The sequence below is a fragment of the Polistes fuscatus genome, unplaced genomic scaffold (assembly GCF_010416935.1).
Source record: "Polistes fuscatus isolate 324 unplaced genomic scaffold, CU_Pfus_HIC Scaffold6, whole genome shotgun sequence".
NCBI classification, from domain to species: Eukaryota; Metazoa; Arthropoda; class Insecta; order Hymenoptera; family Vespidae; genus Polistes; species Polistes fuscatus.
Genome location: NW_025113140.1, coordinates 9,027,681 through 9,054,638, shown reverse-complemented (window position 1 = coordinate 9,054,638; position 26,958 = coordinate 9,027,681). Strand labels below are relative to the sequence as shown.

The 26,958-nt window shown below is 28.5% G+C and overlaps 1 protein-coding gene across 7 annotated transcripts in view; it reads left to right on the top strand.

Moving 5' to 3' along the window:
• LOC122522906 (synaptotagmin-7) overlaps positions 1 to 26,641 on the top strand; it is a 148,593-nt gene extending 121,952 nt beyond the window's left edge. For 5 of the 7 annotated variants that reach the window (XM_043644281.1, XM_043644280.1, XM_043644278.1 and 2 more), the window contains 8 exons: positions 7,030 to 7,041; positions 14,980 to 15,169; positions 17,924 to 18,064; positions 23,091 to 23,238; positions 23,893 to 24,002; positions 25,218 to 25,386; positions 25,803 to 26,024; positions 26,524 to 26,641. In XM_043644281.1, coding sequence (XP_043500216.1) covers positions 7,030 to 7,041; positions 14,980 to 15,169; positions 17,924 to 18,064; positions 23,091 to 23,238; positions 23,893 to 24,002; positions 25,218 to 25,386; positions 25,803 to 26,024; positions 26,524 to 26,624 — 1,093 coding nt within the window. In that variant the 3' untranslated portion in view covers positions 26,625 to 26,641. The remainder of the gene's footprint in view (positions 1 to 7,029; positions 7,042 to 14,979; positions 15,170 to 17,923; positions 18,065 to 23,090; positions 23,239 to 23,892; positions 24,003 to 25,217; positions 25,387 to 25,802; positions 26,025 to 26,523) is intronic. The other 2 variants (XM_043644279.1, XM_043644286.1) reach the window with 2 other exon arrangements.
• The last annotated feature ends 317 nt before the right edge of the window (positions 26,642 to 26,958 follow it).

Genomic DNA, 26,958 nt, shown 5'->3' with positions numbered 1-26,958 from the left:
GAAAAGGTTCAAAAAGGTTTACTATAGAAAATCGTCGAGTGGAGAAATCGAATGCTTTTGCGATTTACGACGATTCCTTTTATTTGTCACTTTTCATTATTGGTCTCTTCTTTTCTTTTTTTTTATTATTATTTTTATTTATTTACCCCCAACCATAATTCTACACGTTCACTTGCTATGATTTTGATAAGCATAATCTATTGAAATCTAACGTATTTTTATGGTATCTCAATTTTATTCCGTTGGCGTTGTTGAAAATTTCTCGATTTAAATTCTCGTCCTTCTTTAAATTACGAAGGGAAAAAATATATTTAATAATAAAAAAAAAATATATATATATAAGGGACTAAATTCTAGAATAAAAGCATTGGTTAGAAGAAAATCGATATTTTGTCTCCCCCCTTCTTCATCTTATTCTTCTATTTTTACTTGTTGTTGTTGTTGTTGTTGTTGTTGTTGTACATTTTGATAGATTTTTCTTCCTCACTATTATATTACCTTAATATTATTTTTATATTTTTATACGTTATCGAGAAAAATTCGTAGCTAACGTTTTCACTTACGAAACTTAAAATGAAAATTTACAAATATAATCAGAATAAATAAATGAAATATCATTAGATATTTATATTATATTTTTTTATATTTTTATTAAAATAAAAATAATAATAAATAAAATAAATATATTTTATATATTTTTTTATATTTATATTATATATTAGATATTTATATTATATCATTAGATATTTATATAGATATTATTAGATATTATTAGAAAATAGAATCAATTAAAGAATATGTTAAATCTTTTCATAGTGATACGTACCGATGATGGTTCGTACTTTTTTTTTTTTAGATTTCATTCGACGAGAACTGAGAATTTTCTTATCTTCCATCAATCTTTCTCTTCCTTTCCTCTATCGTCAATCTCGGGAAAAGGAAGTTTCAGTCGAATCGATTGATCGAAGTTCGGGTAAAACGATATTCTTTTTCGAGAGTATCATCTCCTTTAAAGCATCACCCTGATACTCGAATGTATCGTGTCTATATCGTTTCTTGATGGTACTCGATACCATCTAGAACGTTTCTACCCTCCAATGAGAAGTGAGAAAAAAGAAAGAGAATGAGAAAAAGATATAGACAGTTCGAATGATCACGTATAATACAAGTACGCGAGAGAATTCAACGATTCGTTCGAATATATTATATAAAATGACCTACTCAAATATATTCTACAATCTCTGGAGATACGATTCTTATATTTTATAAATCATATTCTGTCGAGAACTTATGAAACCTCGACAAATTACTTTAATAAATTAATAACACGTTTTATGAATATATCAAAAACGTGTCATCGTATACGTAAATTCGATCCTTTCTTTTTGTTTCTTGATAAAACCTTATGGTTGTATTTAATTAATAATAATTAATGGTTTATATATTATTAGAAAATTTGTCCTATGTACTGTGTGTTTTTTTTTTTTTTAGTAATTTTATGTTATTTAATTAACAGAGTTTGTTAATAAGTTACTCGTTACGTGTACAATTTTAGATATGCACACACGATGGGGTAATAATACTCATTGTTAATCGAATGCATACGGAATTGCATCGGGGAACCCGTGTTAAATAATTGAAAAGTTTTTCTTCTTTTTTTTATTTGGACAAAAAGAAACGTGTAATCTCTAATTAGGTTAATATCGAAAATTTGTGCGATATATTGCTTTAATTAATTACATTAGACGAATGCACGAAATCTGCTTGTTTGAACAAAATTTCATATATTTTTCTATGCACACATTGACACGTAATGCAATTTAATTATTAAATAACGAATGGATTATTAGTAGAAATGTAAAAAATAAGATCGAAGAATTGTGGAGTACTATGTAAACGATGTGCTTATATTCCTTTCATATTTTGCGGATTGATGTTATTCAACTAATAGGATTAATGCTAAGAAATACCGCAGCCGGTTGTTCGGAATACCAATATTTCGAATATTCCTAATTGCTCAACTGGTTAAACCAAGTATATATTGTGTGAACGTGCTTGTGCGGCTAATGCGATTAACTATCATTGATTTGTTATCTATCATATGCCCAAGGATTTGCAGTACTTGTGATTTTTGTCCTTTTTTTTTTTCCTTTAGTGTCTATAAATTTACCTATCGATATTAATTCAAATTAATATATGTCCAATTAAAATTACAATACAAAGATACTTGTAATAATTTTGTCAACTTTATATATTTAAACAAAAATATATTAGAATGTTAATTAAAATTTTAATGCAAACAAAAAATTTGTCTCTCGCGTACAATTCGCCGAGTAAGTGAAATATTATAATTTAAAAAAAAAGAAAGAACAAAAACTCGTAATATTAAATGTCAGAGTTTGTTAATAATATTTTTGTCCAACGGGTGGATGATTTTAGGTGACACACGTGACGCGTATTTTTAAGAGTTGACTTTAACGTTCATTAAAATTTACAAGGGAAATATCTGCTCTGGGAAACAATGAACAACCATTTTTTTGCAACGGCAGTGGCAATTTGCCGTCCAACTAAAACGTATAATGACGATGAAAAGTGTCCATTATATTTTTACGATACACCCTGTACATCGTTTGTTTCTTGGCAAACGAATATAAAAAGAACGATCATGGGACCTGGATTGAAGTCGTTAAGAAAGAAACGTTCAAATTTACGCGTTTAAAAACTCAATCATCTACGAAAATTGCACTTTTCCTTTTCTTTCTCGTCCCCCCACTTTCCCTCACACCCTTTCTTTCTCTTGTCTTTAAATATTCAAATTATTATATATATTATTTATAATATTCAATATAATATAATATATAAAATATATTATAATAATATATTTTATATTATTTATAATATTCAAATTAAATATTAAAAAAAAATTATTCAAAAATGGGACGATTTACTTTTTTTAACGAAAGAATTTTTGCCAAATGTTCGTATTCCTTCGTAATTATTTATTTATTATTTATTTTCTTCTCGATTAATTAAATTGCATTTTTTCTTACATTAGTTTCATTCCCCGTTGGACATTACTCGCGATGCTTGGATTTTTAAACGTTAATTTGTTCCCTAATCGATGAGAATATTTGATTATTTTCCTTTTTTTTTGTTTTTGTATTTGTCATTTATTGAAAAACGAACGTTAGGAATTCGAGGAGTTCAGCGAAAATTCTTTCGATTTTACGAATAGTTGAGACTACGAATAGTACGAGGAACAAACGAATTCCTATTTCTATGTCGAATAATTTGGCATCGCGAGATACGTGCATTCGAGTGTTTTAAACGTATTCACGAATAATAAATGCGCGATATCACCTTTTACAAATTTCACTTATATCTTCTTCCGGCAATTTTCTTTTTTCTTTTTTAATTTCAGTTTCCATCTCATTTCGAATTACGTTAAGGCAAAGAAGAAAAAATATTCTTTATTCGAGCGGGGAGAGTAAAAATTTACTATTCAATTACAACCAACACACTCGTAACGTTTCGTTGCAGTAATAACAACAACAACGTCCTTTCGGTTGAAATTTTTTTCAAGGAAATTATTTCCCACAGCAGTCGGAAAATTATGTTTTCGTTTTTATCATCGTCTATTTCAATACAGGGAAAAGAAAAACAAAAATAAGCACAAAATTAATGAAACTTTGAACTTGCTCGTTAGCGGTTGAAATAATATTATTTAATTTATAAATAATTATTTATAATATTCGTAAAGAATCAATTGCGTAATAATAAACAATTTGATGATGTCGAACGGATAATTGGTATTAAAAAAAAAAATAAAGGAAAAAGAAAAGATGGATGAGAACGAGCGAAGGGTTAATTTCTTCTCGCGTGGTAATTAATCATAATGAATGGTACAGTAGAATGTAATGAACATTAAAATTGTATAAAGGGCTTGTCTTAAAGTTGATAATAAATTAGAACCATACCGGTTGTTGATAATTTTGTGTGATATTGGAGCTGACTCGTTACCTTCGAGCGTAACTTCTTTGTCATCTCCATAACTTAACTCTCAACTTAACTCAACTTAACTCAAGACGCTTCATTTACGGTGACTTCAATGTCTCAAATAATTAAAGGAAACGGTTACGAAAGGAACCTCATTCTCGAGGAAGACGACGTTAACCGTATAATTATACTGATAAATCGAATATAGTTAATAATTACTTGCAAGTATTATTATTACGTATTAATAAAATGCGAATAAACCCAGAAAAGAAAAAAAGGAAAAAAGAAAACAATTTCTATAGAATTTTAAACTGAAATTTCAAAGTAATTTTTAAATAACATTGATTTTTGTTCCATATTCATATATGTTCCATATTCATATCTGTTTCTTATTGGTATGAACACACGCATACTCATATATAATACACCACACGTACGTTCGTGAAAACGTTGTTGCATTTATCATACATTTCATAAAATGTCAACGCCAGATACTCGTAAATCTTCAACAAACATCATCCCTATCATAATATCCAAATACGAGGAGCAACGAAAAGTTTCTATGACTATCTATCTGTCTAAATCCTATCTCGTTGATTAAACATTTCTTTTTATCTTCATTAGAATTTAATTGAAAAAAAAAAAACAAAAAAACAAAAAATACACAAGAAAGTATAATTCGAACTTACTTTTTTAGGTTTTATCTGTTTCATTCCACTTCGTTAGAAATTTACGAACAATTTCAAAAGCAGTATATTTCGCATGAAATTATTTATTTTATCTTTTCATAATATTTTCCATGCGCATATATATTAAGAATATTATTATGAAAATGAATTTAAGGAAACGATTGTTTTTTTTTCCACTGCACCCCGATCGATTATTATTCCACACCTGTTTGGTGAGATAACGAAAAGACGTGATTACTATTGCGAGTGAAGAATACTTTTGTGTGTGTGTGAGTGTGGGTGGGTGAGATCGATTAGATTTAATAACGTGAGAAGTGTCGGTCATTCGTTCGCGAACAAATTTAACTATGTGGGCCGCAGTAACCAGATCGTTGGAAATACTCGTTGCCTTCTTCGAATATTATACTACCAGGTAAGAAAGCAAATATCAACGATTCCATTTAATCGTAACTGGTTATGCGAAATTTATGACGAAATTACACGAACAGGTTTGATATTATGCTATGTTTTCATCGATTGAAAAATCTCTTTAATCGAATTTATTTCAAATACACGATTATAAACAAAAGTGTAATATTTATTTAATTATTTATAGAATAAATTCATTAACACAGAATTTCATAATCGATAATCTGTTAAGAAGAAAAAAATAATAATAATTATAGACAATTAATAGAATTTTTATATACAATTACTGTTTAATCGAATTTATTTGAAATACACGATTATAAACAAAAGTGTAATATTTATTTAATTATTTATAGAATAAATTCATTAATACAGAATTTCATAATCGATAATCTGTTAAGAAGAAAAAAATAATAATAATTATAGATAATTAATAGAATTTTTATATATAATTACTGTTTAATCGAATTTATTTGAAATACACGATTATAAACAAAAGTGTAATATTTATTTAATTATTTATAGAATAAATTCATTAACACAGAATTTCATAATCGATAATCTGTTAAAAGAAAAAAATAATAATAATTATAGACAATTAATAGAATTTTTATATATAATTACTGTTTAATCGAATTTATTTGAAATACACGATTATAAACAAAAGTGTAATATTTATTTAATTATTTATAGAATAAATTCATTAACACAGAATTTAATAATCGATAATCTGTTAAGAAGAAAAGAATAATGATAATTACAGATAATTAATAGAATGTTTAATATATATAATTATTTATTGACTGGCCATTTCCAAATCATTAAAAATTGTTTTTAATTTTATAATCCGTGATACTATGTTTATTATATATTACAGTGATCGAGATAATTTGTTGTTTATCATTTATAATATAATAATTTTTCATTATACGTGTGTTAAGCTACTTTGTGTGCGTGTGTGTGGAATTGTAATATCTTCGGTGTTATAAGATACATTGAAATTTGATTAGTTTCTTAGAAAATAGACGTAATATTAGTAACCGAAGTTTAGAGGGTTATCGTTTATTCGAAAGTTTCTCTTTGCGAACGATTAACTTCGTGAAGAAGATAATCCACGGAATAAATCCTTGAAACTTTTAAAGAAGATAGGTACGTACTTAGTACTTACTTCGTTTCGCTCTTATCCTTAAGTAGTCGAAATCATGATCGATATCTCGATCAATCTGCGGTTTAACGAATCTTCTTAATACAAAATCTAAAAGAAATACTTTTCTCTAATATTCTATCTTCAATCGATTTCACTTTTCTTTTTATCCAAAAACATTCTATCTTTCTCATTTCTAATCAACAAAAATCAAAGCGCAATAATATAAATGTAAAGAAAACTTGGACGAAAAAAAAGGACGAGTTTTATTATCAACAAATTTTAATAACACTTCTTAATGAAACGTAAATTAATTGTTCATTTTTTCCGTAGAAACTCGGATCATAAATAAAAGATAAAAGAACGAGCACGCAATCATGTAACACTTTATTTATCACCCCATTACGAAGGATCTCATTTTATTAGCACAAATTTATATTCGTTAATATCAAAATTCACGCGTAATAATGATTTATATTAATTTATTGATCGTTACAAAAAAAAAAAGAAAAAAGAAAAAACAATACAAAAAGAAGAAATAAAAATAATGCACCGATGTATTTATTTATTCGAAATATGCATTTTTAATTCTACTTAAATAATACGTTTCTATATTATTCTCTTATCATTTATGTTAGCGTCCTGTCAACGTGGGTACAAAATAATTGAAGGACTTATGAAAAATGATAACGACGAAAAAAAGGGTTAGGCTGTTGTTAAGAACATTTAATTAATTAATCATGAATCTTTTTCTGTTTCATGCACCATTTCACTGTAACTATTGGAATCCAGAGCGCAGTTAGAGTAAGTATCACGTATCATCGAGTGTATTTTACGAGTATCTTAATTGACGTCTCCTATCTTTTATCTATTTATTCTCTATTTCTTCTACTAATTTTATAACTATTACTTCTTCCACTTCTTCTTCTTCTTCTACTATTTCTTACTCTTACTAATTCTTTCGATTCACTATAATTAAACCGAATGTGTTGTCTTCCACTACTAAACGAAAAAAAAAAACACAAAGAAAAAAAAATAAGCAACAAACTCGTCTATTTCGTTTCCCCCCACCCCACCCCCTTCTTTTACTCGATCGTTCTAGTTTTATCTATTTTATATATAATATAATCGATTTGGTATAACTTCCAATTTTCATTCTAAATCAACGTGTATAACCCCATTATGGTTGATTACTTTTAACAATTTCTGTATTTTTAACTATATCTCTTTCATATAAAAGACAAAAGTCACGTATTCCAACACTCGCTCGAATTTCTTCCATTATTTCGTATTTATCTTTATACACGTATATATATATATACACACACACACAAATCCACACACATACATACATACATACATATATACAGGGTGCACTGGTAAAATATACGTTGTATTTCTCGTAAGCATGCTTTCCTACGAAATGTATTTACTGTTTATATACGTGTGTATACGAGCGTATGTATTTTCTATGGGTATCCTTGTCTACTGTATTTTCATAATTAACTCTATGTATTTTCTTTTCCCCTATCTCTCTCTCTCTCTCTATTATTTTATTTTATTTTCTTTTTTTGTTTCAATTTCAATCTTACAAGCACGATTCAGCATGGTGTAGTATAATGTGTCAGAAAACTTCTCGAACACATGTGCAAGACTATACAAACGTATAAGAGAAGATATCGTTCGTTTGAAAGTAAGAAAACTTGGTTGCTTTTGTATCTGAGAAATACACTACCGATAGAAAGTTTCTTTGTTCTTTAGTAGCGTAGAGAAAAGATAATAGGGGAAAGAGATAGGACGTGTTCAATGAGAATTATTCGAGTTTACACCACACAAGAGTTTTCCTAACGTTAAAGTTGGAAACGTTAGTTAACTTCTCTGATGTTTCCTACAACCTTCAAATGCCAATTAAGTGTAGACGAGAACACCCTGCCAACCAACTTAACATTTTCCTTTCCCTATCTTTCTCTTTCAAACACTTTATGATACAAAAGATGATTTCAACTGTGTTGATAGGAGGGTGCACATCGATCAACGTTACGAAGAAAAACAGTGGGGAAAGCGAATGACAACGGATTGCACTTGGCTGCAATTCTTTATTTGCGATCTAGAAAATTACTAAAATTACTAGAATTGTTGACAAATTATTTGATGAATTGGAACCTCCTGGTCGTATCTAAAATAACTTTATTCGTGCGCGTTACTTTTTTCTGCTATTTCAAAATGATAATATTACAAAATTTGATGAAATTTTTCAAACAAATGATATTAATATACGATGTAATATTATATCTGAACGATAATTCGTGAAATACAATTTGATAAGACGATCCTATGAGAAAAGGTGTTGAAAAAAGGTATTCATATTATTTATAATAAGTTTTGTAATCTTAACGGTAAGATCATTAGGAAAAAAAAAAAAAGATACGAATAAGATATTGAGTAAGATATAAGGGGTGTGTATCTTCGTCTCGTAGGAATCAATTAAATTCAACGATGGGTAGAGGAAGATGCCGCAGGGCTCCATGGTGGTTATTTGCTTAGATATAGTTTCGCATACGTGGTTACTAGACATGATAGCTTATTAACCAACCGTGGTGCGCATTACGTTCCTCGTTGGTCAACCTTCGACATGTTCATGTATTAATCTATAATACTTGCATGTAACACCTACGATCGAATCTGTTTATAATTTTTTCCTTAATATTAATATTATTTTTTTTACTATAGAAAACAGTTCGTACACGATATTAAATATTTTTTATCTAACTTATATTTCTATTGATACTAAAAATAATTAATAATTATTTTCTATATAAGATATGGACAATTTTTATATATATATTATATTTAATATCAGATATATATTTTTAAAATGAATGAATAAAAATATAACGAATACTTTCTTCTTTTTTTTCTTATTAATAATGCATAGAGAGAGAGAGGGGGGGGTATAAGAAGGAAGGGGTAAAAAAAATGGATATCATGAACTTTAGACTCGTTAGAAAAGATTAAATGAGATGGAAACTTTTCAAAGACTATATTCATTAGAGTCTCACGATCTAGGAGGTTATTTTAAGCATAAGTCTATTACATTATATGACCAAGGTTAATGGACGAAAGTAATCGATCGGATAGTAAGACTAGTCGATCAAGAAAATAGAAGAAAGAAACGTGATATGTGTGAGAGTACCTTTGAAATAATGTAATTAAAATTTATATATATATTCTATCGAATATGAGAGATAAAATTTAATAGAAATGAGATATTAACCTTATTTCCTTTTATTTCTACTTTTATATTTCTTTTTTTTTTACAAATTTCCATTACTAGATACCGTTTCATTATCAGACAGAAATTCAATTGAATATTTTAAATATAAAGAAAAACTCGTAGAAATAATTCCCTGCAACAATATATCGTATTATTTATTTTAGAAGATGGATTATATCGTATTATCGTTAAAATGATTTTATATCATTTTGAAAATTATCTCTTACAATTTTTTTCCTTCACATATTCTATTCGATACGTATTACGAACGAATGGATAATCATTTGATATTTAACAATGAGTCTTTATTAAAGAAACATATTTGTGAATAACGTTGTTTATTTATTATAATGATATCTCGTTTATCAAAATAAAATACGTGTACATAAATGAGGATTTTTAAGAAATATTGTATATAGTATACTGTATTATCTTTCCTGATGACGATTTATCAATTATAAACATTTTCTCTAATTCATTCAATTTTCTTATTCATTCTGTTCTCGGTAATATTTAATATTTTATCCTCTATCCCGTGACGTATTTCTTTAAATTACAGTTTTTATTTATCAGTCGAACGGTAAAAGTGACGCACGCTAATAGTCGAGTTTTAATAAACAATCAACAAAAAGGTAATACAGAGATTTCATTTTGGTTTATCATCGTGCATTTAAAATTTAAAATAATTCCAATTTACGCGTATAACAAATTTGTTATATATAAAAATTAATATATATAAATAGATATTATATTATATATTATAATTTGTTTATTTATATATATATAAATAAATGAATATATATAAATTTGTTATATATATTCGAATATTCTTGAAAATCGATCAATTTTGATTATCTGATCATCTTATTTTCGATTTATTCGATCATTCGAATATAAGATCCTTTAGATCGATATTTTCCGGTTCGCACATTCGAATTTCCAACCAATCGTATAATCTTGTTTGAGTCTCTAACTCGTACGTGGAAGAAAGGTAATCGATTTTTCGAGTCATGTCCAGTAATCCGGTCTCTAACCAGCAAAGTGAGAGACCAATCTTTCACTGATACACATCTATCTACTTCGAAGACAGTAAAATCAAACTAACTGAAATAACTGAACCTTTATTCGTCATTTACTAATCCAACGTTATTCCGAATTTTATCTTGTAAAACTCAGACCACATTATATTTATTTTTAATATATTATTTAGTTCGCAAACATTTTGTACAATATTTGTAAAATTGTAATCGTTATTCGTTACAAATAATAATTTCTTATCTCTCGAAATTATTATAACAAGTATGTCTAAATTGATTATTTTCAAAAGAAAAATTGTCCGACTAACTAAGAATTTTGCAAATAGAAATTATAATAATTTCCAGATAAAAAAAAACGGTCAAGCACACAAATTGTTTCGTTGGCCTAGTTAATTATTTTTAAATAGAGAAATTATAATAACACAAAGCGATAAAATGGTCTGGCCGAACTAATTATTTATAAATATACCATTCATTATCTCGCGAACTAGTAATTTAGAATATAATCGAACTTATAATTATTTCATTATCAAAATTACTGTCTATAACGCGTGCGTGTATTTTTACTCACACACACACACACACATATATATATATATTTACGTATAAAACCAATGGAGAATAGTTTGGTTTTATTTAGAATTTTAAGACAACAATAAGATTAATCATTTTCGTCGAGACAAGCAGACAGTTTCCGTCTAACGTGTAAGCTTACATTAGAAACGAAAATTCTCGAAAAAGAAAAGCGATATAAATTCTCCTTAGCCGTGAAGAATCTACTTTATCAACGAGAAGGATGGACGTGAGTGGTAAAACTACTATTTCATGTTGGATTTATTTCTTAAGAGAAAGAGAGAGAGAGAGAGAGAGAACGGGTCGATGATACTGTCTCCGATAACGCTTAACTCAAGTAGATTTTATGTAACGAGGATTGTGACTTATTGTCAGTATATAGAAAACCTTTCCCTTCTCTTAATAAAAAAAAAAAAAATAAACATAAAAAAGCTAGGGAATAAAAATGATATACAAGATATAAAATTAATTAGAAAGATTAAAAATATTATTTGTGCATGTGTTGGCATGTTAGAGATATTAACGTATTATGCAACAGTATACTATTTATCTACATATTATGTGTTCCTATTCTGTAACGTTATCGATCCAAAAGAAAATTCTTTTCCTCTTCTTTCTTCTTTTTTTTTTATATATATACAGGGTGTTCCACATAACTCCAGTCACGATTTTTCAAGTACTTGCGATAATCTGACAAACAAATACTTTCAACAAAAGTTGATCTGTTTTTGATTGGATATACATTGGAATAAAAAACAGTTCGAAAAATATTTTTTTTTTTCATGTTTTTTAAGGATACCTTTATATTTTTAAATAGCACTTAGTATTTTTGACTTAACATTATTATAGCTCATATAAATACGAATTCAATCACGAATTCTTTTAATTTTTATGCATATAATTATTACAATATATATATATATATATATAATATGTTTGTAATCCTTAATTTGTTGAGAGTAAGAACCACAATTAGATTCGTCTAAAATAAGAGTTATTTATTTAAACATAATAGGTTAGGTTAATAATTTTACAATATTTACACGTGATCAACTAACCTAAAATAAGAGAATCAACAATTAAAAGTTCATGCTCCCGTTTCTCTATTAATTGATGCCAATCTTAATGCGTTTTCAATTAAATTTAATTTACAAGACTTTTCTACTAAACTTCTAAAACGCTCTTGCTAGATTTCAAAACTCTCACTCCTACAAGATTTTAAACACCAACCGTCACTCCTGCTAGCCTTTGTTCCCCCAATGTATGGCGCCACATTCAAACAGCTAATCACTCAATGCCCCGGCACATGCATACAAAGCTTTCATATATATATATTTTTGTTTTATACAGATACCTATTGAATAAAAGTTACACAGCGTCTAATGGAAAAAAATGTAATTTTTGTCGAATACCTTAATTCGATCTGTATCGTGGAATTATATTTCAACGAAGAGTAGTATTATATTACATTATTCGAAATTAACTTTTTCCAAGCGTACGGTGGAATATCTTTTTTTTTGCTTTGTTTTTTATTTAAATATAGAAAACCGTATAACCATTTTCGTTGGGAAAAGCGTTCGTTTGGTGATACTACTTACGATATAGTATATAACATTGGTGTGGGGATGAAAGGGAAAGGGGGAAGGAAAGAGAATATATTTCTTTCTCTCTCTTTTTCTCTGTTTCTTTCAGACGTTACATACGATACTTTATATTCGTTTCCATTCGCAGCATGATCCAACATACTCTTGATGCTTCTAACGAAATAATACAAAAGCAAAGGAAGAATAAGAAAAGTAAAGTAAAGGAAAGAAAGAAAGAAAGAGAGAGAGAGAGAGAGAGAGAGAGAGAGAGAGAGAGGTAAAAAGGCTTTACGAAGGTAGAGTAGAAAATAGTTTTTCCTTCGGAATAAAATGACGAGAAAATTGAAATGACGTTCTCACAGTTGTTACTCGTGTATTTTCTCTATCATATATTCTCGTTGTTGTTGTTGAACAGCGCGAGTATATATGTGACAAAAAAAAAAAAGAAGAAGAAGAAAAAAAAATAAAAATAAAATAGAAATAAAAAAGAAAGAAAGAAAGAAAGAAATGTGTAGGGGAAAAAATAGAATCACGGAAAAAAACAAATAATAGGAAAAAATAGAGAAAATTGGAGAAAGAATAAGATGAAAAAAAAAACAAGAGGGGTGAAGGGAAGGGAAGAATTTGTACCGTCAGTCGATAATAAAAGGGCGAGGTGGTTGTAGTTATCGTTTTCGAATTGCCGTAGGCGTCGGTGGTTACGTTAGAAATGCAAGAAGAAAAAAAAAATAAGAAAGAAAGAAAAATCCCCCCGTGACTTTTTCAATGGATACGCACCCATCCGGCCAGCCACCCACATCCACCCACTCACCGCAATATGGCATCGTTGAATATTCGCGTGCATGCAATGGTTTAAAACACGGCTTGCTTTGAACAAAAGGAATTCATGAACACATATAACTGGTATTCAACACGCACCCTATCTCTCCCTTTCTCTTTATTTCTGTTTCTTTTTTTAATTTTCTATCGAATGAAGGAGAACGTTCGCCGAGAACTTTTATCGTTGGATTATGTGATAATAAAATAGAAACGGGAAGGAAAAAAGAAGAATGAAAAAGAAGAAAAGGAAAAAAAAAGGATTGAAATAGTGCTAATATCTGTGGACGGGGGAAAAGAGAAAGAGAAAGAATTGAATAGAAAAGAAAAGAAAAGAAAAAGAAAAAGAATAAAAAGGGGGACCAAAATTTAAATATTTTTCGCATAGTTTTTAATGGTCGATTCATTCATTCGTTTCAATGGTTTTTCTTTCGGTTCTGTGTTATACTTTTTTTTTTCTTTTCCTTTTACTTTCTTTCTTTCTTTCTTTCTTTCTTTTCTTTCTTTCTTCCACTCTTCATTTTAGTTTCTTACCTTTCACTGGTATATTTAATTAAAATTCTACCTTACCGAATATCGATCATGGTACGACAAAAAAAGATATGAAAAGAAGGAAAATGTATTGTTCGAATGGGGGAAAAATATCTGAAAAGTATGAATATTTCAATATCTGTTCGTCTGATAATCGTAAATTCGTGCTCGAAGGATCACGAATAATAATTGAATAAAAGTATACATATATCAATTTGAAATAAGAATAAGATCTGTATATTCGTGTTTCTTCGTTGATATCGTATAACAAACATTTTTATTCTATCAAACGCTTAATTATAAATTTAATTTAATAATAATAATTTATTAATAAATTAATTATTAATAATTATATTTTATATATAATATTATATATAATATATATATTATAAATTAATTATTATTTAATAATTTATTAATTTAATAATAAATAAAGATTTGTTACGCGTGTAATGAAAATAATATTGAAATATTTTAAAACGCAACGTTTAATAATACTTACGATACCGATAACGAATGGAAACGATTCTTTTTTTTTAGTTTTTTTTTCATCAGTGTATCGAAATATTTCGCGAGATAGGCGAATAATTTCTAACTTTTGGCTCGTAGTGTATACGAGTAGGGTTAAAGGGGGGAAAGGGGGGAAAGGGTTCGGAGAGACAGACGAATGAAGGCAATTACGCGACCCGATCGAAAATTCTCCTCACCCCCTTCCCCTTTCCCACCCCCTTCTCCTTCTACATTTTTTTGTCCCTCTTCTCCTATTTTATTTCTCGTTTTCTTTCATTAGCGTACCTTTTCTTCAAAAAAGAAAAAAAAAAAGAAAAAAAAAGAGAAAATGAAAATAAAAAGCAAAAAATTGACTCGCATTTCCTTCGTATCTCGACTAATTTTGTGTGTTATTTGTTCGTTCGTTTGTTTGTTCCAGAACAACCGGTAATCCGGCGAGCAAATCACCAGCCGGGGGCAGTGCAGGTCCAGCCAGCAGTGCAGGTGCGAGTGCTGCTGTCGTTGCACCAGGTAGTGCAAGTAACGTCGGCCCTAGTAGCGAACCACGCACTCCAACGGCTGGACCTCAAAACAAACAATTACAAAATGTTAAAGGAGATCATCCCTCGGTAAGACGACCTTTACATTAGATTTCATTTTCTTCATATTTCTTTTACGATCATCAAAATTTTCGATAAAATAACATTCCCTCGTGTTGCAATTCTATTATACAATTTTTCCTTTTCCTCTACTTTCCAATACTTCGAAGAATTTTTTTTGAAAAGAAAACCAACAATTATTGTATTTTCTAAATATATTTTTCTTACACAAATTCTTATATTTTTATCGTGAAATAGTATAACAATAACAAAATAACATTCAATCTTGTTGCACAATCCTACAATTTCAATTGTTTTCCCCAACCCAATACTTCGCAGAATTTCTTTAAAAAAGAAAAAAAAGTAAAATGGTTGACAATTGTTATACTATCCAAATATAATTCTCCAACGTATTTTTATATTTATCGCGAAATAATGTAACAAACAAAAGAATCTATTTAATGTCAGAAAAGAGAAAGATAATAGAAATCCCAAAAGTATCCTGGTTATATTCTCCAGAGAGAGTAACCACCCTATATTTAGAAAACCACTAATGTAATTCATATGTCTACCTGTATAATCCCTTTTTTTCTCCTCCCTACTTTTCTTTCTTTATTTCGTTGCTCGTCGGGGAGAAAAAGAAGCCAACCTATATTTAATTAAATTCGTAAATAATGAATAGAGCATCGCATTCTTTTCTCGCATAGTTTCTCGGGATATTTGCCGTATTAAAAAGTTCCCCTGCGTTTACGGGGAGAGTAACCTCCGAGTTATCGATTCTATTTTCTTATCTTTTTTTTTTTCTTATTATTATTATTATTATTATTATTATCAAACTCTGGCAAACTGCTCGCGAGGTATTAATTATTCGATAAGAAATCTTTTTCCTTTCCCTCCCACCCCCCTCTGCTCGTCGCCCTTCTCATTCTTCTCCGTTATGTCACACCCAAATGTTAATTTGAAATTATATAATACAAATAAAATCTTGTGTCTATGTTAATCGATAGAAAAAAAAAAATAAAAAATATAAAAATTTAATATATTAAATATTAAATATAATATTAATAAATAATAATATTATTATTATTATATTATTTAATTATTTAATTTAATATATTTATATATTAAATATATTATATTTTTGTCCGAACACACAAATGTGTTAGTTTATTTTTTTATCTTTTTTTTTTTGTCGAGTTAACGATCTATCTACCAGTTCCAATTTAGTTCTCTTATTATCAGAACTTCAGTTTCGTAACAAGGCGTGTCCATTACCAAGATTCACTTTGTCATTAGAGTCAACTTGTCTTCCAAACCTTTGACTAAGCACTAACACTAACATCCCTGAAGTCTGTTACGTTGGTAAAGACGAACCTTTAATTATTGTTACCACCTCATTCCTCATTTATCTTTACTTCTATAAGCTACTTATGCCAAATGTCTAATTTTATCTTTTATCTTTAAACTAGGAATTATGTCGAACAACTCGTTATTTGTAAAAGTTAACTTACGGTGTTCAAAGTACACCTTTGATTAGCTCGTATTTTATGTAAATGTCATTCTAGATGTTAGAGTTCAACGTTTTTACATTAAATAGTAATTTTAATAAAATCAATGTTATTGATCCGTTATATCATTATTTCGTAAACACGTTGTAATTGTGTTATTGAAAGAAATATGCACATTGCAGATTGATAAATTTTCGGTATTCTTACTTACATTTTTTCTAATTTATTTTAACGTTCAAAATATACTTTTAATTGTATTAATCAGATACGAGTAAAGAAGTAAAATCAAAAGAGATCCTGTACAGGTAAATTAATAATTTTTCCAATAATTTTCTTGAGAGATATATAATATAGAAATAAAATGATTTATGCGCATTTTATTAAAGATTTACGAATAATTGTTCGAAATAGAAAAATCGTATTTTAAAAAAATAATTTATCGAATAAATTGAATAGACACGAATAATATGTATTTACGTGATAAGTTATCGTGAAATATCGAAATAATATTGTATCGATATTATCGTACTCCTCCTCCTCCTCCCATAGAAAATCCTATGAAATATTTCCCCCTAACACCCTCGCTTTCCTCGGTCACTTTTTTTCTTTCTTTCCTTTCTTTTTATCCATATTTATAAGACAAATAATATCTTTCGGGGTCAATATTTTTTACGAGATCGTGTACAAACTCCTACGATATGAAATTTAAACGAATAATACGACCGTGTCACGCACGTATGTGTTACGTTGTTATTTTACGCGAAGAATTATAAAAATCAATGAGAAAATTATTTTCGAATAACTTTGAAATCCCTCTATTTCGAATTAATTACAATTTTAATGCAAATTAAATCTTTCTTTCATTTATTTATTTTTTTTCTTTTCCTTTTGTTTGTTGTCTCTTAAAGCTTTCCATTTTTTATCTTTTCGAAATTGAAATGGCGTAGTATAAATCGATTGACCGCATTTTAAATAGTCGACGACTAACAAAGCCTGGCTTTATATCTTTCCCAGAGATTACCATCCTAAAATTAGTTTCACATTTATTGCTTTTTCCAAGAATATATTTCTCCGTTCCAACCCTTACCTATCATTTCTACAACCTTCGGTCCAACCCTTTTGTTCAAACCACGTTCATTGTGAAAATCATAATTATTTTCAACAATCACGTGTATGGAAAAATCTTACCTGTTATATTTCTTCATTAATTTATTAAGATTTCACATGATTTTTTCACGTTTTTTCTTTTTTTTTTTTTTTCTTCTGATTGTAACAGAAAGCCTTCCTGCAAAGCAGATCGATCTCATTGGTTGACATGTACATTGATAATTCTGAACCAAGTGAAAGCGTCGGGCAAATACATTTTAGTCTTGAATACAACTTCCAGAAAACAACGCTCATTCTAAACATCATACAGGTTGGTATCTATTTTTGTCGTAAATATTCATTTAATTTAACCTTATATTCTATGCTAATGATTAAATGACCTTAATTACTATTGTGTGTGTGTGTGTCTGTGTGTGTGTGCGAGCTTACGTTTCCGTTCTTTGATTTAATTACTCAAGCTTATTGATTATCACTTTAGAAAGTATTAAAAAAGTGCATAAAGTTGTTCGAAAGATTAATTTCATGTCTTTTTTTTTTAATTCAATGTTAAATAAAATGTAGATCTTTATTTTTTATATTTACAAACGAAAATGTTTCAAATGATTGATCTTTCATCGTTGAATTTTGTAAATTGACGAAAACGTAATTCTTGTTTCTCGAATCTAAATTACCGGAATGAAATTGCGAGAGGGAAGAAAAAGAAAATAAGGAAATTACTTTCCGAACAAGCTTTCTTTAGAGATACGCGGATAGGTTTAACAAGTTTTTTAGTCTCAACTTGGAAACAATTTTTCTTCGATCAAAACCGAGCTTCTATTTTTTTCCTTTTCTTTTCTTTTTTTTTTTATTTTCTTTTTAATCGACGTAGTTCAAAAAGCTTTTAGAAAGGAAAAGAAAAGTATTATTATACGTTGAAAACTTTTCAACGAATGGTCTTTATATTCGTTGAACCGTAAACTCATTAATATCCAATGGTAACACGATTATATAGAATATAAAAATACTGTTCGAAAATGACGAGCAATAAAATAAATGACTCTCTTTTTCTTCCTATTTTTTTTCTTTTTATTTTTTTTGTTCAAGTACTCGAAGTATGCAATAAATAAAAACGAAATTTATCGCGCAAGTTGCATTACTTGCGTAAAAAGAAAAAAGAAAGAATACTAATTCTGAGTAAAATGAAGAGAAAACACAAAAAAAAAAAAAAGATAACAATTAAAAGATAACAATTAATGTATAACAAAAACGAATAATAATAGAAAGGTGTATTTTTTTGAAAATATACGAGCATTGTTTATCGCAACGTACGTTAATGATTTTGTAATTTGAATTTATCAATAAATGTATGTGTGCATGTGCGTGTGTGCGTGTATATACGTGTAAGAAATAGAGAGAAGGTAACACATGGACAAAGTTACAATCGATTCGTTTAGAACTTACGTCATATCGGACATCAGCATAACGGTTCTCATTTGAAAGGCGCTGATAAACAATCAGATAAACAGCATTTTGCAATTTCCTCAAACGTTACTAGATATTTAACACTGACAATAAGTATAATATGTATTATATGCATTATCACAACACAGTATACGCTAAAACTATCTTCACATTGTTCGTTATCTCGTTCAACTATCTTTCTGTGATCGAATTCTCAAATAAAATTTAACTTTTACATGCATACACACATTGCTCGCTAACTGTTACAATAAATATTATTGCATAATAATATATATTGTAATAAATATTATATATATATATATATATATTAATTTTATATAAATAAATAAATTTAATTTAATTAAATTATTATAAAATTTAAAATTTAATTTAAATTATTATCAATTTAATTAAATTTAATTAAATTTATATATATATATTGTATTTATAATTTGTATTTTAGAATATTTTATAGAAAAAAAAGAAGATGAAATATCTCACATTAGATATTTATTTTTTAGAATGATAGATAGTAAGAAAAAAAGAAATAACTGATAAAATCACTTCATTATTTTCTACCTCTTTCAATCACATTTATATATACAAAATTCATATTAATTCTTGTAAATTTCTCTCTCTCTCTCTCGCTCTTTTTTTCTATCGTTCGGTTTTCGAAAATTTATTACCATTATCGACGTTTAAACTCTACCGAGCACGTTAAATATCACGATCAGCAGAAACTAAAATGAGATAAGTTCTAACTGTTTCCCTCTCTCTCTCTCTCTCTCTCACTTTATTTCTTCTGCTGAATCGCTTCATGTCGAACGAGAGAGAGAGAGAGATAGAGAGAGAGAGAGAGTCAGCAAGATCTGTCGCCAACATTTTCGTTCCTGTCGAATGGAAATATCGACGACGAAAACGACGTCTCTCACGTTTCCGAACATGTTATGACATTTTATGGTAATTTTCACGTTTAATTTTGTAAAAGAAAGAATTTGTGTTCTCATATTTATTTTGATCTTTATAATTCGTTTAATTACTTTTTATTTTTTAATTGCTACATATTAAATCGGTAATTAAAATAAACGATACAACGATCGTTGTATTAATTAATAGAATATATTGTGATGGGGTTAAAGCAAGGATTATATTAAATTAAAATAAAAAAAAACGTTGGTTGTGAGGTAAATAGAAAAATTTGAAACGACTCGTTATCGAAAAATATTTTAATATTAATAAACAAGGTCTTTTTTTTTTTTTTTATCTATGTATAAATACAAGTAATATATGAGTGCGGCGGGGTGCGGGAATGATTTCGAAAAAATTGTCGCGTGCCTTTTGAATATACATTAAAAGAACGGTATATTTTAAATAAATGCTCTTTTTATAAATATATATAATAAAATATCGATAAATAAATATAACGCAAAGCTACAGTTTATTACAGATATTTGCGCAGTATAAATTATTATTTGATTTCACAGAGAGCTTAATCAATTAATATACATTTATTTAATACGATAAAATAATATGTATATATATATATAAATTAAAATGGTATTTTTCACACAAACAAATCTAACACGTATCTAAATTATAAGAAAAGTATACAAATTTGATATTGATTTATTTACAAGAAACATAACAAACATTAATTTTTTTCAAACAATTATTTCCAAAATAAATGTATTAAAAAAATACCAGTGAAATATTTATTAAACAAAACATAAATATTAAAAAAATATATTGTAATGCGACATTTGTAAAATCAATATTAACTTTTCCCGTGCGGAAGAATAACCAAACATTTAAAAATCTAACTCAAAAATATTCGTGCAAAAAATCGATTCGTTTAAATCTCGAATAATACTCCGACCTACTATAAAGAAAAAAAATAAAAAAAAACATAAAAAGATAAATAATATATTCATGGAAAGATTATTATTCATCGTTTTCTTTCGTGGTACGAAAGATAAGAAAATATTTTTGATTTACGAATCCCCGTTTTCCTATGGTTAAAAAAAAAAAAAAAAAAAAAATATTACGGAGAGGGGTAGAAACGAATAGAGGGGGGTGGGGCTAGAGGGATTTAGAAAACGTATATTGGAAAATGTTCGACATAAAGAAAGATAAATTGGCGATCGTGTCGTCGCGTATGACTACTCGTGTTGGAAAATAAATGATGAAGAAAAAGGTGCTCGCACTACACGATCGTGTCTCGAATCATTTCTCTTTATTTCTTCACCCCCACCACCACCACCATCATCATTATTTTCATACTCATTCTAATTTTCGGATACATGAACTAACCCGATTACACCCGATTGAAAATTTTCTACAAATTTCTGTTATATCATCACGCGTTCTCCTCTTCCATTGGATATTATTAATACTAAAGTAAATGTTATCGCGATTAAACGTTTATAATAATGAACGAGAGAGAGAGAGATCATTATCAATGCTGACGTTACAACGTTTCGATAGATATTCCCATTCGATTGATTAATTCATCGAATTGTGATCCCCTCACCTCCCCTCATCACCCACTCTCCTTCACCCCCCTCACCCCACTCTTCCCTCATCGTCCTTGTCCTAATATACTTACTTCATACGGACAGATAATTAAAACGTACGATTATCGGATGAGCAAGTATCGATTATCACGCATCTCTGATATATGTTCATTTGAAATATGTTTGCTATGGATCGGATTTACAAGCCTAACTCAGTAAGCGTGTAGTTTATTTAACAGGGTATATGTGTGTGTGTATGTATATGTGTATCCTTGGTTACTTTAAAATGTGATAACAGGGAAGAAGAAATGAAAATAAAAAATAACACGTTGCTAAAAGCTTTTACAACAATCGGAAAAAAGAAGTAGCTTCGAGTTAGAGTAATCATTCTTCTTTTCTATGCAAACGGGGTGGAGTGGGAGAGAGGAGGAGGGGTTTAGGGAGAAAGGAAGATGCACTTTCATTGACGCCAGGATTTTATCTTTCTAATCGCGTTAAAAAGTTTTGCGGGAAAACATCTCGGCAGTAATGAAAAATTATCGTTCGTTTTCTACAAAATAACGTTCACGTTTTTCTTAGGTAAAGTAAAGAAAAAGAGAGAGAGAGAGAGAGATTTTATTACTTTGTCTAATAAATTCGAAGGATAAGACATTTAAAAGAGTTAACTCGTATTTTGTTTCTTTTTTATTCTCTTCAAAGTAAGATTTATTCCTTCAGGATATGAAACTTACTACTATCGTCTAAGTTAACGTTAAACAAAATAGATTGTTCTTTACAGATTTAACGAAAATATATATATATAGGATTTTTATAACGTTGTTTCAATAATTTTTATTAAATTCGTTCGAAAAAATTACGTTATTTCGTGTTTCTTATTTTGATTGTTTCAAAAGTTTTGTCGATGTTCCAAATGTTTGTATATAAATAGGAAGAAATTATTTTTGCATTGGAAAGAGAACAAACAAAGATATAAAAAAACTTAATGGTTTCTTCGAAAATTAGTAGAAAAATAGTCTTTAAAAAGTAGCAACGTTTGTGCACGTGCGTTGAATTCACAGAATAGGAGTGTTGGGAGGTTTCTGCTGTTATCGATTTTTATTTCTAAGGGCATGAAACACCTTAAAAAATTAAACGTTACTTTAAGAACAAAATTCTAAAAATAAACTAGGAAATAACGAATAATCAATTTTAACGAGAGAGAAAGAGAGAAAGAGAGAGAGAAACAAAAAATGAAAGTATTTTATTCATTTAAAAACTCTATCTTTATGATTTATTATAAAGAAAATAAAGTAGTAGGTGAAATATCGTAGATGCAAACGTGTTCTTACGAAACGGATTACTAAAGTACAAAGTTTTTTCCCTCTTTTTGTGTTCTTTTTCTAGGGTAAGGATTTACCTGCTAAGGATTTGTCTGGAACTTCGGATCCGTATGTACGTGTTACGTTACTTCCTGACAAAAAGCATCGTCTTCAGACAAACATAAAAAGACGCACATTGAATCCGAAATGGAACGAGACGCTTTACTTCGAAGGTGAATTATTTCTTTTTTCTTTTTTTATTAACAAAAAATTTTCATTTCTCGTAATAATCCTATTTCACTCGATATATGTTTTATATCTTGCATATTAATGACAATTCACAATACCGTCTAATGGGAGAGATAAAGCAAATAAACAAAAACAAAAAAAAATAAAACAAATCAAATGTATCGTCGATTTTAACCAATTTATTTCATTTTTTTTCCTAAATTAATTCATACCAGTAATAATTTAAACGTCGAAAGTGGTATTGAAAAACGTAACAAAAATAATAATAAAAATGTAAAATGTAAAAATGTTTTATTTTATTTGCCCTTTTTTTCTTTTTTTTTTTCCCCATTCATTTTTTATTCAATACGCGCAATAAGCAACAAACGTGTGAATGATTTACAATTGATATCTCGTTGAAATTGTAAATTGTAATTAATTGGATAAGTCAATGTACGAGAGTGAACATTTCGACGTAACGTTTTTTTAATAAAAATCACTTTTAACGCTGTTCGTCGAACAACGAACATTTGTAGAAAAGAAAATTTGAAATTCATATTACAAAGTACAAATGTTTTCTCGACAAATAAAAAAATCAGACTGACGATAGATTTGAATAGTACGAAAAAAAATATATAATATATTATGTTACTTTGCAGGTTTTCCTATTCAGAAGTTGCAAAGCAGAGTACTGCATCTTCACGTTTTTGATTACGATCGTTTCTCGAGGGACGACTCTATAGGAGAAATTTTTCTACCACTTTGTCAGGTAATTTCGAATTGTGCACGTACGTTGCATATAATACGTGTGTCTGCATGTTTTATTATTTAAGAATATACGCATATACATCCTCTTTAATATTTAACAATTTTATATATTACATTACTTTTTCTCTGTGTGTGTGTGTGTGTTTATAATTTTATCAGATTACACAGATTTTAATATTAAACGCATTTCCATTTAAAATAATATTTAATTCAAACGATAAGATTCGAGATAACATTTGCCAAAGTAATCAAATGAAATAGTCAAATGCATAGTAAAAAAAAAAAAGAAAAGACGTTAATTCTATTTGCTTTTAATTATAAAATAGAATAAACGTGATCTCCATCCGTCGTCGTTGTACATTTTTCTACTTTACAACGATAAAAAAAGACGAAGCCGATTTATAAGCTCTCGTTCTCGCACTCGTCTATCTCACGACGATGTAAACAACCATTAAATATAATATCCACTTTCATATCTCGTAGAAAGAATTATGAGTTTCATGAAGTATCGTATCTCGCAGAAAAGGAAAGACAATAAAATATAACTTTAACTCAAATACCACGTGGCATTAGCTTTTAACGATATTGATTTTTTTTATTTTTTATTGCAATACATTCTCGTAAATGAAATTTTTATTATTCCATCGATTAACAATTACTCTTTCATCTATACTTATTCGTTGATATATGTCGTGTAACTTGGTGAAAAAAAAAAGAAAAGAAAAATTTAAAATTATTTTCTTATACATCTAATACGTAAGATATAAAAAATTGATATTTGAAATAAATATAAAACCATAATATGAACGAGACAATGTGGTATCGTATTATACCATAGCGAATTTATTCGAGAATCACGTTTATATGTTATCGAATATATCTATGTGTTGACAAGACGACATAGCAATGATTATTCCCCGTTTCTGAGTACACATTCACTTCCCAAGAGTAAATCACGATTGTCTATCTTCTCCTCTTTCGTAGATCGAATAACGTCAATAGAAATGGACATACATTCTACTACCAATGTATGACCAACGTAAATAAACGACAATGCATGTGATTTCTCATAACACATAGACACACTTATACAAACATATATACGCATATCTAGTCTTTCTCGTATTTCTCTTAAATATGTGCACACGGTATCTTGTCATTCTCGTGATTCGCATGAACAATTATAATATTACTGAGATTTCATTGACATTTGCAGGTAGATTTATCGGAGAAGCCATCGTTTTGGAAGGCACTCAAACCACCGGCTAAAGACAAGTGCGGTGAACTTTTATGTTCCTTGTCTTATCATCCAAGTAATTCTGTACTCACCTTGTCCCTGTTAAAAGCTAGAAATCTCAAAGCCAAAGACATTAATGGGAAATCAGGTAAAAATCATTTTCTTTTATTATTAATTCAAATTTTTGTTTACACTACTCAGGTAAAAATGATTTTCTTTTAATAATAAAAGAATATATAATATTATAAATTAATCCAATATATAATATATAAATTAATCCAAATATAATATATAAATATATATAAATAATAATATATAATATTATAAATTAATCCAATATATAATATATAAATTAATCCAAATTTTTGTTGACACCACTGTTGAAAAATCACTTGCCTGTACTTCAACGAATCTAACAATTAACGATAACAAGTTTGAATTCAAAACACGAATGCGTGTCACGTGTCACACTCGTGTAAAATTAAATGGCGCGGCACGAAAAAAGGGGTTCGATTGATTATTGTAAAAATATGATTTATTGTTTTTTTTTGTTTCTTTTTTTAGATCCTTACGTTAAAGTTTGGCTACAATTTGGAGACAAGAGAATCGAAAAACGTAAGACACCGATATTCAAGTGCACTCTCAATCCTGTATTCAACGAAACATTTGCGTTCAACGTACCATGGGAAAAGATCAGAGAGTGTTCTCTCGATGTTATGGTTATGGACTTCGACAATATAGGACGTAACGAGCTTATTGGCCGCATACAGCTCGCAGGTAAATTAGGTAAACTTTAGAAGTTTAGTTTATTATACGTGAGGTATGATCGATCAATGAGTTGTTATACATAATTACGATAGTTTTAATATAAATTTACCGTAACGTTGATAAATATATATTGTCATTGAAAATAATTGCTCGTTTTAATATTAAAATTATACTTTATTTTCGTATAAATAAAATATATAAATATAAGTATAAATAACGATTAACGAAATAAGTATAAATAACGATTGTTAAATATTTTGAACGAGTAAATCGATATTTTTGATAATAGGATAATATCATTGCATTAAATTTTCTTATAAATGTTAATAATTTTTTTTTATAATATACTTTTGTTTATTAATCAATCCAAATACTGATCGTTGATATTACATTAAATAATAATAATACCGTGTGGACAAATTACAATAAGAAAAATTAGTCTTTTAACATTTGCGATGCAAACGAATTCTTAGAGATTTTTCATTTGAAAAATTGTTTATAATAATTATGTTTATAGGAAAGAATGGTAGCGGGGCGAGCGAGACGAAACATTGGCAAGACATGATAACGAAACCTAAACAAACGGTAATACAATGGCATCGTTTAAAACCCGAATAAAAATTGGTCAACGTGGAGAGGAAAAGAAGAAGAAGGATGATGATGATGATAATGATGATAACGATGATGATGATGATGATGATGATGATGATGATCAATGCCGATTTTACGTTTTACGAGCGTGCATTCGGCCTCCTCTACGAGAAATTATTATTCGTACGAAAGGGGGGGGATCGTTCGAGGATTACGACGATTACGATGAAAAAAAAACACGACGACGACGACGACGACGATGATGATGATGATGATGATGATGATGGTGATGATGATGATGAACGCGTTTTGATCTATCGTTTCGTATCGAAAAGTTTTCTCGAAAAAATAATAAGCGAAT